We start from the raw sequence: 14,516 nt of genomic DNA on the forward strand, positions 1-14,516 counted from the left end.
CCTAGCTCACGAAGTAAGTTCATTAACGTGAATGAGGTGTTCCTGAAGAGGAGCCACTCATCGGAGAACGCCTCATGCCTCGAGGACGCCTCTCAAAGCCTTCTTATCGTTGCTTTAACACGTCGTTACATGCGAGGAACAGTGGCTCGACTTGTGTATGTGCAAAGTAATTCTCCGATGAAGTTTTTTAATCTGCTTGCGCGCAGGAGCATCACACTTCAAACAATGTTTATCGAGTTTAAAACGTTTGCAAATCGTTCTACGTGTTTGTTTTGTGTACAATTTTCTTCGATAAGTAGTCGCTGATTTAGATATGGCTTTCATTTAGAATAGACTAAATTTTATGACAACTAATCCAACTCTGAGATTAATGCAATCATCTTAATCTCGATAAACAGCGAGTTTCAGATAACAGCTGTTTCATTTAGCGAGTACACTTCCCTATATGCTAATTCTGTTAAACACGGGACGATTAACTCTGTCCTTGCTAGTTGTAATTCAAAAGGAGGAATCTTTGCCGTCTGTTAAGTTAAATTAAATTACTCTCGATCAGACAGACAGGCAGGGTCTGTCTTGCAGATCATAGCAAGATAAAGACATTCGATGTGTGGAAATCGTGGAGAACTCTGGCTGCGGAAGTTTTGCGCACGGAAAGTTTTCTTTCAAACGGGATTTCGAGAAGGAAAGTTTGCAAACGATCACGAAACGTTCTCCCAAAAATAAAAGTTTCAGCTTGTAAGGCGACCGCCCGGCGGCGCTTCCTTCTCAACGCGTTCTCGATTTAATTTTAGCACTTACGACTCAGTCCACTCGCGAGTTCCATCGAGGCAAAATCGACCACGCGTACACGCAAAATCTACGTCGCGACGTATGGCTTGATGTTTCCGGGTGACAATTAGAGGAGAACAAATTACAACAAAAAGAAATCTACTTCGTCTGAAAGTGTATCGTTATCTCAAGTGCTTGTTCGATATTTTTTTCTAGCTTAGGTAAATAGTGATCGTAGTTATTTAAATTAAGTGCTTCGTAGGATATACATTTTGTAATTTTAAGGTCGAAACATGGGTGAACGCAATGGCGGTTATTAAGTTTTTTTACTTCCTTCATCAAGAATTTATCGTCCACCGGTATAACTTTACGTAAAAAATTATTATAAACGTTTAACGACGCAATTTACGTGGATCAACACGATTCCCCGCCTCGTTCCATTACTCAAGCAACGCCGAAAGGCTGTGGTTGGGTACAGCGTGGTCCAAGAATATCCACATTGCTCGAGGCACGCAAGGGCAGCCAAAAGTTCAACATCCTCGACGAAAGCAACGTTTGCTTTCTCTTAAGCACCTTTAATCATTCTACAAACATCAAACGTGAAATCCCTAGTATAGTTTCTTATCATAAATTCATGCTAAATTCTAAACTCTTAAAAATCAATTTAAAAATCGAAGAATAGTTCAGATTCATCTGCTGACTATATTTCTCTAATGGCACGCTGGTACCACGCTATTTCGTCAGAGGAAAACTTTCATGCGGATTCAAGTTCAAATATTAGGAAAACACGTCACGAAGGTCTGAAAGCTAGTGGTTCAATTAAGAAATAAAATAAAGAAAACTAAAATGACAAAGAAAGAGGATGAAAAGAAGAAAGAAGGGTCGCGTTACTCAGTCGACAATCAACCACGATGCAAATTACGGGTATTCATAATTTAACGCGCGCGCGCGCGCGCGCTATCCGCCGCTTTTAAGTGGGCGTTAAAGCTGCCCTCGGTTTTATTTCACGCCGCGTAATCCGGTTTGCTGCGTGCACGTGCCGCGTTTTTTCTCGTAAATTTCACCAAATGATTTTCGCACCGTAGAAATCATTCGCGCTGTTTCGACAGCTTTGTAAGTCCGATGAATGGGGTAAATTGAAACCTTTCCCAAGCTGCGCTTCCACTCCTTCCACTGCGTCACTGTTCTTCCTCACTTTCCTGTAATTAATTTTTTGCATTAATTGTTGCTAATAGAAGCAACGTTCTGTTTCGAGGATAAAAATGTACAGCTCAGTCCGTACAATTAGTAACAACCTCCAATTGCATTTAAGACGTCTCTTTCATAGTTTTAAATAACTTTTCATATACCCGTAGAATAACTATGAACCTTTTGCGTGTTACTGAATGCACGCCGGTGTTGCGATGAATCTGTTAAGCGATACCGTTATGAATGATACGCGTTTACTGATTAGAGATCGAATAAATATTTATACTACCGATTCGTAGAACGCAATTGAATACGTGCCGCGTAAAGATTTGTGCCTGTAAACATTTCACAGAGCAATATAACTGAGAAATGTATAGCGTGTTCAAAAAGGAATCTTTTACGGATTGTAGCAGGGTGACACTAATATAATCGCGAATACAGCTTTATTTCTGCATTTCACTATTCCGCTTATTATTTGAATCCACAAATGCTACAATCCCTGTTCGAGGAAGTATCGTTCCGAAAGGACTTCTAGTTTAAAACGACAGCTCCGTAAGTTATCCGTAGAAGAAGATTTTTGAAAGAAACTGCAGGGAATTGCGAGTTCTGGCGTGAACGTGTGCAAAGTTTACCAACAGCAGAATCGTTCTATTTGAAGCGAAAATAGAGCGCTCTCCAACTCTCTCTTTCTCTCTTATCACGTACGTGCGTTCACCCTCGTTCGACCCAAGAATATCCCACTGGAGGACAGCGTGGAGCGAACCTTTTCTTGCCTTATAATCGCCGTCAGACAGTGCGACGTAGCCGACGAAACCGACACCGCGTCTGTTTCATAGCCTGTCAAATATATCTGAAGTTGTAGCGGCCCAAAGGGAAAGTCGTCACGAGCTATAAAACCGAAGAGTTTTAGTTCTATTTTACCTCGTCTCTTCAGGATATTCATCGTACGAGTACAATGGTGTAGGATCTTAAGCCAAGAAATCTTCATATCGAGTAAAAGTTCTGTACATGATACGTGCCTTTCACTGTATTGCAGGCGTTGTAGTTTAACTTCAACACCAAAATATTTTTCTTGATTAAGTGAACCGTAATTAATTCTGTGTTATTAAAGACAATTTCGTTGGAAGCGCAGAGTTTAAATATTAGTGAAAATATGAAATAACGATCAGGAGCGGTCAACGTACATATACAACGTACATATCGAAACGCAGCTGATTTCGCATCCTTTCGAAAGCAACGTGAATATTCGAGTCCTAGAGAAGTCGACAACCAACCGGGAGTCTCCCCTCGCATCCGGTGCAAGAGCGGAAGTAGCTGAAACGTTGAAAAATTATTTTTACTCCGAGAACCAGTTCCGAGCTGCGTGACTCGGTCGAAAGGCAGCCGAGCCCGAAGGTGGACCGGCGAAAATTCATTGCTACGGTTTCCGGCTGTCCACCGATCGAACAAATGTCGAGAATGTTGCGACTGGAGCTGTTGGGACTCGTGTTGCTGGCCTGTACTCAGATCCTCACGGAACATCGCAGTTTTTACGACACTATACCGCAATACGGCTACTCTAGACTTCCTGATCTTCCGGAACGGACGAGAGAGGTGCGCGTTAAGCAGGGCCGCTTACGTGGAATCGTGGTACAGCCGAGGACCACCTACGATCTGCAGCCCGTCGATGTTTTTCGGGGTGAGATTTATAGCTGAAAATAATTTTCGTGTATATAAATACATCGTCGGTTATACAATATACTCAGTAAATTAATTTCGTTTAAAGACATAAATTAAACATATGTCATGTTCCAGTTAACGATATTTATTGCCAAACAACAGCAATAATTAACTACATTTCCTTTATGCATGTTGGAAACAAGGATGAAAAATGCTGCTGTATTACACAGCATGCTAATAACACATATCGCGTAACGCTGTAACAGTATTGATCATCGCAAAATCTAAAATAACACATAATTCTCACTCACCTGTTTCTAATTAATACCGAAATTTCTCCATAAATCACGGGAACTTAAAAATTCGGAAAAATGAACTAACAGAGGTAACTTGCATGCGGCAAGGGGTCAATCTCGATTGTTGGAATCCGTATACAATCATCGTTTAACATAGCATATAGGAAATCTCAAAGTTTCGAGGCCAATCGTGTGACGGATCGAAGCCTGCCAGACGGCGGGTAACGATAACACAGAGACCGGCGCGATTTCAGTTTCCGGCTGCTGATACGGCGAACTTCAGCCAGAGGGTGAAAGTTTGTTCACAGCTGCATCAGCTTCTCATTTCTCTGTCTTTCTCTCTCTCCCCCTCTCTCTCTTTCTCTTTAGGTCTCTGCAATATTAGTTGCGATGTATTCGCGCTACGAGGATCCCGATACCTCAAAGGTTTCAAAACGAGAAGCGCGCAGGCTATTCCGGGAATAAGCGCTCCTCGTCTATGGTTCTTGGTCTCGTGCACGCGTGCACATTAGCTGGCAAAGCGGAATCGAGCGGGGTTCGTACCTTCTTGAGTTCCCCGAGATCCTCTGACATTCCTTGGCATCGGCTACTCGATTCTTGAGCGTTCCCGCGTGTGCAAACGGTTCCGTTTGAGCATGGAATGGCACTGAGGGAGTGTAGGATAAATTAAGGACAGGTTACAGTCTCCAGAGTCTTCAAATTGGGATGGGGAATGTCAAATAAGTAGTAGAGGAAGCGCATTTCAGTTCTTTAGAACCTATTAACAAAACGAGGTTTGTATGCCTTCTGAGACTACGATAAATTTAGACATAGTGAAATGTGTCTAAAACGTTCGAAACAAAGTTGTCGAACGACATTATCTTTATGTAAATAGTATCGTGTTAGCACAAGGAAATGTGCGAATGCATATGGACTAGGTTAATGCAAATGTGGACTAATTCGGTATGAATAAAAATACCTGCGAAAAGTATTTTAATTACTTTTAGTTTCAAGGAAATTTTATTCCGGTTGTTAGGTTAAACGCAAAAAATCGTCAATCGTTGTGATCACAGGTTTTAAATCCGAGATGTTTGCAATCAGACTTTTCGATTTGTACTTGCTCAGCTGAGCGATTTAATATTTTATGCGGTAAAGCCAGTGGCCTGGCAATCCAATTTACACGGAAATAGGGTAAAATGGATCAGCCGTGATCCTTACTGCCAGGCTGGAGCGTGTTAACATCGACCGCCGGACGAACGGGATCAATTTAATCGATCTACTCACGGCGTAATAAAACTTTACGCTGATTATCGCGTCGCGATGATTCGTCCTAGAGATCAGCTACTACATTATTCCTTCGTTTAATAATAAGAATTCCAACGTATGTTTCGACGTACTATTTCGTACTCCCTAAGTAAAACTTTCTAATTTAAACTTCTCAATTTGGGTTTTGGAATTTAAACTTTTTCATTTAAGTTTTCATGTAAATTTTTTATTCAAATTGATATTCGACGAATAATTTATATCTAACTCGATCCGAAACGAAAGAACTTCAACTCCTCAAATATGTAAAACTCGATACTAGTCACTCGAAACAAGCTACGCTTCTTAAACTAATCATAAGCAACTTAATGTTTCAGGAGTGCCATATGCAGAACCACCAGTCGAATCCTTGAGGTTTTCTCCTCCAAGATCACCGGAACCATGGCGCGGTTCAAGACAATTTCAAGACTTTGCACCTGTGTGCCCTCAAACGCTGCCAAACCTGCGAGACGAGGTGAAACCGGTTAGATACGAGTACCTAAAGAAACTACTACCGCACCTGACGAACCAAAGCGAGGACTGCCTTTACCTTAACATCTACACACCCCATCAACCCGAAGGTAAGTGAATTGAAATGAATTATTTTATTATTTAAAAAATTATTTTTTCCACGATTGGAAAGCAACGATAATAAAGAAGTCAACAAAATTTCTTCACTCTCTACGATTAATCAAGTATTACGACGTCAATTTAGCGGATCAGCTTAGGATTTACGACGTCGAATAGTATATTTTTCGCTTTACCGTGGTTTATGATCCTCGGTTATGGCTGTTAGACGACGCTAAAGGAAGATTCGTGACCGATAATACTGTAAACTGCATGGATATCCACCGTGTAAAAAAGGGAGAAATTTCGTGACGGTAAACAGTGATCCGAGCCGTTTTATTCTTGACGCTTTGCCAAGAAAATAAGAGGGGCGGAGTGTTCTGTATAGAGAAAGTCTTTACCTAAAAGACAATTAGAGAACAGGGTACTTTTAGCCGCGTTTCATCTACTTTCGGGCTACCCTAATTTCGAGTCCATGTTTAACTCTCTCCGTGGCGAGATTCCGAATCTACTCACATCCTGTTTTCTTTAATCACGTCTAATTTACCTCTGGCAATTAACCTCGCCGAACAGTAAATTTGCGAAAAACGCCCGATATCTCGTACTGGGATAAAGGAACCGTTACGATTTTATCATCTTCCAGTAACTTTTGAGGGAAAAGTAATAAAATCAAATATCTTTTCACTGATTCCTCAAAATTGGGTTTCGAAGTAGCTTTTACTGCGTTGTAAAAGTAGTCTGGCACAGCCGTAAATATGCTTTGGCATATTTGAAATACCATATCAACCTTCGTTATCGAATATTTCCGAAATTTCTAGATATTCAAAGTTCATCAAAGCTCGAATTCTTCCAATTTCTACGTCTTTTTTTTTTATAAAAATGGTTATGGATCTTAATTGCGGTGGATACACGTTTTTCGGTTTATTAAAAAAAAAAAGCCGCCACCATACAACGTTTCCACTGGACTGACCATAGTTTCCGTTATTGTCCAGTGGACTGGTTACACGAAACACGCGCATTCAGACGATACCTTTTGTCGACAATTTTGTCGCATTCAGAGGCGCAGCAGATGCATCAAATGGATGCGTTGTTTTCGCCGGAACGAATCGAACGCACGCGAAACATCGGAATATTTTGCAAAATTGCCCTATCTCTATTATACATTATATACGTACCTACTATCGAATGTAACAACCGTTCTTTTAGAATCGATCGTAAACTGTCTTCTTTCGATAAAATAAGAAGTAACATTCAATTTTCTACGAGCTCGAATTCCGTTACAAGTGCGATATTAAAATTTACGATAAAGGAAGTAGCTGCCAGTCGTTCCGCTTTGAACTTCATATTGGATTTCCTGTTTTCTTAAAGTTGAATGTCCTTTGCTGTAGTATCATGGATACGCGCCAGAGGACACATTGTTGGTGCAACATACCGAAAAGCTTTGCACGAGAAGAATTCCGATTTGATTGTTAGCGAAGATAAAAGTAGAATATTTTTTGCAGAATCAAGAAAAAAAAGAGTAAGAGGAAAGTTTCCTTAGAGAAGTACAATGATAATATTTCTTTTTTTCATTTTCTTCCATGACGTGAATTTTTACGAATCTATTCCTAATTTTCTGTTGCTGAAAATAAAAACCATGAAGCACGGGTTTAACGTGGAATTAGTGGTCAAACGAAAATGGAGTCCTTGATACAGAGAACGTATAACGATGAACACGTTTATTCGCGATCGATGAATGAATCCAAAACGAAAAGTAATCATAAGAAACGACTGACGTATAATTGCGCAGAACACGTTGATGCGCGTTCGGCGAATTCATCCGTTCCCCGTACTTAGCCTGTTCGAAAAGCTAATTAAAAGTAATCTCTCGCGTTTGCGACGAGCCGTTAATTAAGGGGAGAAAAACGCGGAGTACGGCATCGATTATTCCCTCGGGGATTACTAGAGATACTCTCCCTCTTGTTCCTCCTTAGCATCACTGCGGTGTTTCAGACCCTTTCTCTCTAAATTCAGTCTGTTCGTATCATAGATAAGCTTAAAAATGAACTAAGGCAAGGTGTGTTTTGCGTCGACGTGCAAATATTATTGTCCGTTTGCACTGAACTTCTCCCCCTGATGACAGTCGAATAAAGATAATGTGGTTATCGTGGGATTATATTGGTGAATTTAAGCATCTTCCCTCTTTTTAAAAATTCTCCAATCTTCTCCACGTTGAGAATGCCAAGGAAGATTACGTGGAAGATTGTGGAGGATCTATGCAAATAGATGGGGAAGATACATCTTCCTGATTGGCTGGAAATAAATTAACCTGTGGAATAATGAACGAATTGAAAGGGAAGTTGTTTGAAGTCTGCGGCTAAGTAATTTTCAACCAGAGCCAAACATGTTTATCAACCGTTCCGGAAGAAAGCTTCGTTCGTTGGGATGCTGGAGTTTCGTAATAAGGGATCATAAATTATACCCGTTATCTGTCGCAGCCAGGGGCTAATGAACGCGGGATCGTGATTTTAAAGAGCCCCGAATTTGACTTGGAAATCATGCTTCTCCATATTTGTTTCCACCTGAATCGTGAAACACGATCATAGTTTGCGAAAGAAATCCTTCAACAGATCGGTAATTTCACGAGTACAATTAGATTTTCTAGTATCCGATAATACTTGAGAAATATTCCATTGAAAATCATTTCTAATTTCAATTTCTCTCTTGCCGTATCTCGATGGTTTCGCGAAAGAAGTAAAACAACGAAGAACTTGCGGATCCGTTCGAGAAAATACGAAAAGGCCGATGAAAGATGCGCCGCCGTTGCAAATAAATTGGAACCGTCCGGCCATGGGTTAGAGGGGCTGTTCTCGGGAAGATATATACGCCCTCTTAAATACTGGAACCGACGCTGGAGTGGGAAGGATGGTAGAGAAAGCCGCTCTGAAAGAGCGGACTCGCGTCTCGACGATAGGCACCCCACGGCCCTTGAAAATATCGGGAAATTCATTAATGCCCGATCCGCGGGGTTCGGTCAGATAAATTTTAGCCTGGTGGATGAAATTTACAGCGACACGCGGCACCTTTAAAATGAAAACCGACACCAGTATTGGTAGCCTGCTGCTACTGCTATTCCACGATTTCCTCGTGTTACCAACATGTTACAGTCTCTATTCTGGCTTTCATACACCAGATGATTCATCTAGAAGCGTGTAGAGTGTACAAGGGTAGCGCTTTTTCAATGAAACGTCTCTTTCAAAAAAGTCTCTACTCGTATCACTTGACGCTTATATATATCCTACTTCCTTCCTACGGTGATTAACCTTGTTGTTAAGGTCTATGATACTACCCATAGGAAAAAGAAACGATAATATGTCATAGGTTTCCTTCGAATGTCCGACCTTTCAAAAGATTGAAAGAAAGGATCGTTAGATGTGGATGGTACGATAGAAATTTTTAGTAGAATTTCTGGAAATTTTCGTCGCAATGAAATTTCGTACAGAAAGCTTGAAAAAAGAAACCGGGGCCGTGACCAATAAAAACCGTAGGATCAAAAAATAAATGTCTAACCAAATTTTCCCACTACATCAGGACCTGGTAGCATTTCAGAAACTAAACGAACCACGCGAATCACGTTTGGCCACACAGGTTGTATAGCCGATACGTCTCCCTTTTTTTCTCCATCCTCTATTTCACTTCATCGATATAATGACTCGCGACCATTTCGAGGCAGCAGTTCGTATGACGCTGGCAGTAGGTTTTTCCACGTGAATTTCGTACACGATTCTCGTCACTCTTTCCCACTGCTCACGTTTTCGCTTTAACCAGCAACGAAAGACACTAATTTTTACGAGTAACTTCGTTCCGACCGGCGAATAACGCGGACTTCATCCGCAAGCCACGTATTCGCCCTCCGCCCTCGCCGGAAACAGTGTTCGGAGTTTCCTTTGAATATGGAAACGCATTATCCGCCGCCAAACGCTGCCACGTAGAGATCACGCTGTTGGAATAGCAAAAATCTCGTTCGATCCGATATCACGTCAACGGGAATTAGTGGCCGTGGCTGCCTTTCTTTCTACGTTTGTTTATCAAGCGATGGAATTCGTGCGTTTTGTCAAATACCTTTCCTCTGAAGCTCACAGGCCTGAAAAATAATGCAACATTATTTCCTCTTTTGGGCGTTCTTACGATTACATCTGAACTCCGTTGCCGTTTATAGAAACTCGTCACTCTTTAGTGACCTTTAAGGAAGATAAAACTGTGCTTCGTAGGTGAGGGCACGTATTGTGCACTTGATGCACTATGGTTTCAATCATAACCGTTCGATTTTCAACATACTACGTCACGAAGCTTTTAAAATGTACGTCGTAGCGGAAATATCCTCGGATAAAGAAGCACAGTTCTCCATTCCTTGCTGATACGATTTCGTTCCTTAACACCTCACGAAAAAGAGGCCGAGGCTGACCGTAGGAGTTTCGAAGAATAGTGTCAGGTGCGCGGCCGGAAACACGTCGATCCGGTCGATTCCCTTCACGTTTACGGATTTCCGACAAATTCAATTTCTTCGTTGGCCTTAATCCTTGCCGCTCGCTGATCCCCTTTGTCCGGCGTCGGAGTATCGGAGTCCCGTAATCTCGTAATCGGAGTCGGGGACTTTAAGGCGTCGCCAATGCTCTGACAAATTTCGTTTCCTTGCTACTCCACATGTACTTTGATCCTTTTATACGCTTGGAAATCGTGCCTATTGCCTTTTCGATAGATTAACCGTGTCATAAGAATCTCATTTCCTTTTTACTATATTAACACGCGAATCTGAATGCTGAAAAAGTGGATTCTTTATTGGTACCTTTCTTAGGTTGTCAATTATACAGTAGTCTAAAGCAAATGTTTAAGTCTACCATAAGTATTAATCAGAGCACCTAGGACGATCGTTTGTCCGCGGATGTATCGGAGTTTTGAGGTCGAGGATGATCCGAGAGGGAAACGTGTGCTCGAGTAGCACTCGGCTGTCTCGAAGCTTTTGTGCAGCTTCGTTCCCGCGAGCTTCTAGCACACAAAAAAAAGTTCAATTTCTTTTGTACGGCGCTTAATCCGACACCAAAAGAACTTGCTGAAACGCGCACTCTTTCTATCTTCTTCTTCTCCGAGACTTCTCCTCTTTTCTTTTTTTCTTGTACTTTCGGTTATTACTTACGGTGTACTAAAACTAGCATTTCTTTGACAAACCTGTTTGCCAGGATTTTCATCATCCATAAATGTTAATCCTCGTTATTTAAGAAATGTCTATCTTCTTGTTTAACGGTGAAACCGTGTTCAGTCAATAGCTAAAGAAATTTGAAGATATTTCAAAGTGTCAATGAATTATCGAACACTTCCATCCCTCTTTCATACGAGTTAACCTATGATAAAATGTCAATTTAGCCCCATACTTCGCGACTAATTGACCATCCATATGAAATCAGTAACATTTACTGATTAATGTAGCTTGCTTCGAAAAAGGGATGCCACCTCGCGACGCATCGTTACGAATGAAATTTCACGTCTGTCTTGCCGCCGTCGATACTAACTAATTAATAGTAAATCAGTCTGTGTGGATAATGGATGGCGTTTTACCAGGTTGCGTCGGTGCGCGTTCTCGTATCGCGAATAACACGGTGTGCTCCATGTCGGGCCGATAACGTCGTTATCAGTGCATATGGGTTTCAGGGCCCACGTGCGTTTGTCATATCTGCAGTCGCGACGTCGACGCGGGGTTGGGGGTTTGGAAGAGGGTCGAACGACAGAAGAGGAGAATAGTGGCCGTTCAAGCATCTACCAACCCCTATTTTCCAGCCACCTCCGTTTATTCCCTATGCACGGGGATTTCCAACGTGATTTTCAGCGTGCAACGGAACGTCAATATTAAATTTACAAGGGACCAGAGAGATCTTTCATGGTGTTGCATGTCCATCACGCTGAAAACGTTTCGAACGAGTCGTTCGTTCTGTTTGACAAAATCGCGAGCCTGAAAGAGGAAATCTCGTGGAAATTCAAAGCTTCCGTTTGCCCTCGTTCAAATGGCAAGATAAGTTTCTACATACGAGCTAGCCACAGTCTGACTGTATTTTCCGTCCGATTAAATTAATTCGAATTCTCTGATTTCAGATGTTCTTTCCGATACCACGCTTCCGTTACTCTTCCTTTGTAGTACGTTAACGTGCCTATCTCCTTCGTAGAAACTAAGTAAATCAAACGTTTTATCAGCGTAAGTTCTTTCAGGAATCGCCTTGAACGTATTTAGATACGCGAGATAACGGAATAAAACCGATGGAAAAGTATGTTTGTCGAACAGTTTTATTTCGTGCTGTGGCGATACGTCGTAACATACCTATCCAATGTGCTTGAAAATTTTCACAATGTCTTTCAACGATTCGTCTCAAGAAGAGATAGAGGAGATCCTGTTCAAATAGATCAAAAACCTGAGGCTCCTCGAGCGGGAATTGAAAATCCACAGTAGGACAGACGTTCATATATCACGCCGATCCGGACAAAATGAAACTTGCCGCGGTAGATAAAGCGCTCGGCCAATAATATTCGCATACTTCTATAATGCACTCGTTCATCATCTTTGAGCATAAATAAATTCACGTAGTATTTTACTTTATTGGGGATAGAGAAGCCACACGCTGTATTAAAAGATACCTGTGGATAATAAATAAATCATTCGCTACCTGTGAACGTATTGTTTATAAATTGTTTGTATAGGCATACGATTATAAATCTTCCACGATAAAATAGAAGTTAGAACGTTAAAAGGAAAACATGCTATCGATTTCAAGAACAAACGAAACTCGACTATTTCGTCATTGTTTGCCTAGTTGATCAAGAACGGCCTCGTTCCACTTGCCGGTATGCTGCGTTCACAGTAACACGATGTCAGAAAATAAAGAAAGAATTACACAGGGAGCAACGTTCACGAAGAATTTCAGATCGCCATGAAGTTGGTCCCGTTAGTGGCGTTATGGGATCGGGCCGGAAATTGGCTTTGTTAAGCGAGGAAGCCGTGCGTCTCGTCGCGTCGTCGAGTGTCGCAAGATGCCTGCACGCGTCCCTTAAAAGTCTAATGGTTCGTGCCGTGAAAGTTGTTTTCGTTACGACGTCCTTCCTTGTTACAACGTGCTCTTTCACCCACGACGCGAGTAACGCGCGCGTATTTACAGGCGGCCATTTTTGGCGCGCATACGTGTCGTGAATTTCGACGCTTCGAGGAAAAAGCTGTTACCTTCAGGCTTCGTGTTGTCTGTACGAAACTATGGGGGTCGAACATCGTGGGACAGATAGAGCCAGGAAAGTGAAAATATTTTTAAAATTCTCTGACGTGGAAGTTCGCACGAAGGGATGGGTCGAAATTTGAGAAATTCTCGAATTCAAGAACTGTGCATTTCGTCGGGTTCGATAAGAAGCTGTGGAGAAGCTTAAAACGATCGATTATTACGATGGGATAGCTAGACCAATAGTCGGTAACGATGCGCAGAAAAAACGAATGAGCTTTCAGCTGCTATATATAAAATTTGTCTAATGGTTCGAAGAGCAGGGCCGATCTCCCTTCCTTCTTCCGCTCTTTCTTTGCTCTATTTCCAGCATGATACCTCTGCTCTCTCGCCCGGTGGCTGACCTTTCTTTCCTTTCCCCCTTTTTCTCTTCCTTTGTACCACCACCTCCGCACTCCGCCTCTCGTGCAACGAACCTCTACGCCCCTCCGTTTCTTCGCCACTGACGCCTTCTTCCTTTCCCGGCGAGTGCGCCGGAGAGTTTGAAAGAACTTAAAATAAACGACGCGCTCCAGCCGCGTTTCTCTCGCTGGCTGACAATACTCTACCCGCCCTACTCCATCTCTTGTCATTGTTGCTTCTTGCGAGCCGAAACTTTTGTCCTCGACCACGCGTTTCTGTAATTTCGATGTCGTCCACCCTGTGGATAGACTACAGAATTTTTCTATTGCTTCGAATAACTTTCTCTCAAGCGTTGAAATATAAAGCGGAGTTACTTTCACTGCTATACGCGCATCCAGATACTTCCGTGGGGTTTGATTAAAAATTGTTGTAAAAGTCGAAAGTGTTGAAACTAAATTGTTTCTTATGTCGAATAGACGGAACAACGTAACTTTGGCTGGAAGAATCAGGTTTCTTTAAAACGCTCGTTAACTAAATTGCACGTTAGCCGGTGCAGCTCATTAACCGGTAATAGTAATTTCCCAGAGTACCGTCGAGAGTTGCCGTCGCAAGCGTCTTGGAGGATGGAACACACGACGAACCCGACGACATCCACGGGCCAGCCGGTGAAACCAAACGCCCGCCGGGATTCGCGGCTATTTGCATTCCCTATCTCTGTAGTTAATCGTTACTCGGTAAACAAGCGTGTCCATGCTCTGGCTGGCGCAGTCCATCGAGATTAACGCGCACTATATACAGTGGCCGGTTTTCACCTATCCTGCCTCGTCGTGTAATCAGTTACATCATTATGCGTGGCGCATGTATCCAAATTGTTTTCCATACTATCATGGTGCCCCTTGCCAAGGGATATCACGATATCAGCTTCGTTTCATTGTCTTTGATCCTTGGTAATGGATTCGCGAATCATCAACGAAACACCGTATATTTTGCTCATGAATAAACAGGCAATTCGTCGTTTTGAGGCGATTGAAGTCACAGTTGCAGTGGATTCACAAAAGCGATAGATATACACAGTTGGGATTCTCGGCTGTCGGTGTTGCGACGTGAAACATTTAATCAAACCATT

General features: G+C 42.1%; 1 protein-coding gene across 8 annotated transcripts in view; it reads left to right on the forward strand.

The window, feature by feature from the left end:
• Positions 1–817: 817 nt before the first annotated feature.
• LOC138183619 (uncharacterized) overlaps positions 818–14,516 on the forward strand; it is a 56,826-nt gene continuing 43,127 nt past the window's right edge. The window contains exons 1-3 of one of the 8 annotated variants that reach the window (XM_069120825.1): positions 818–989; positions 2,514–3,634; positions 5,531–5,773. In XM_069120825.1, coding sequence (XP_068976926.1) covers positions 3,406–3,634; positions 5,531–5,773 — 472 coding nt within the window. In that variant the 5' untranslated portion in view covers positions 818–989; positions 2,514–3,405. The other 7 variants (XM_069120826.1, XM_069120827.1, XM_069120828.1 and 4 more) reach the window with 7 other exon arrangements.

Source organism: Bombus flavifrons, chromosome 9 (genome assembly GCF_040668555.2).
Source record: "Bombus flavifrons isolate JBK064 chromosome 9, iyBomFlav1_principal, whole genome shotgun sequence".
NCBI classification, from domain to species: Eukaryota; Metazoa; Arthropoda; class Insecta; order Hymenoptera; family Apidae; genus Bombus; species Bombus flavifrons.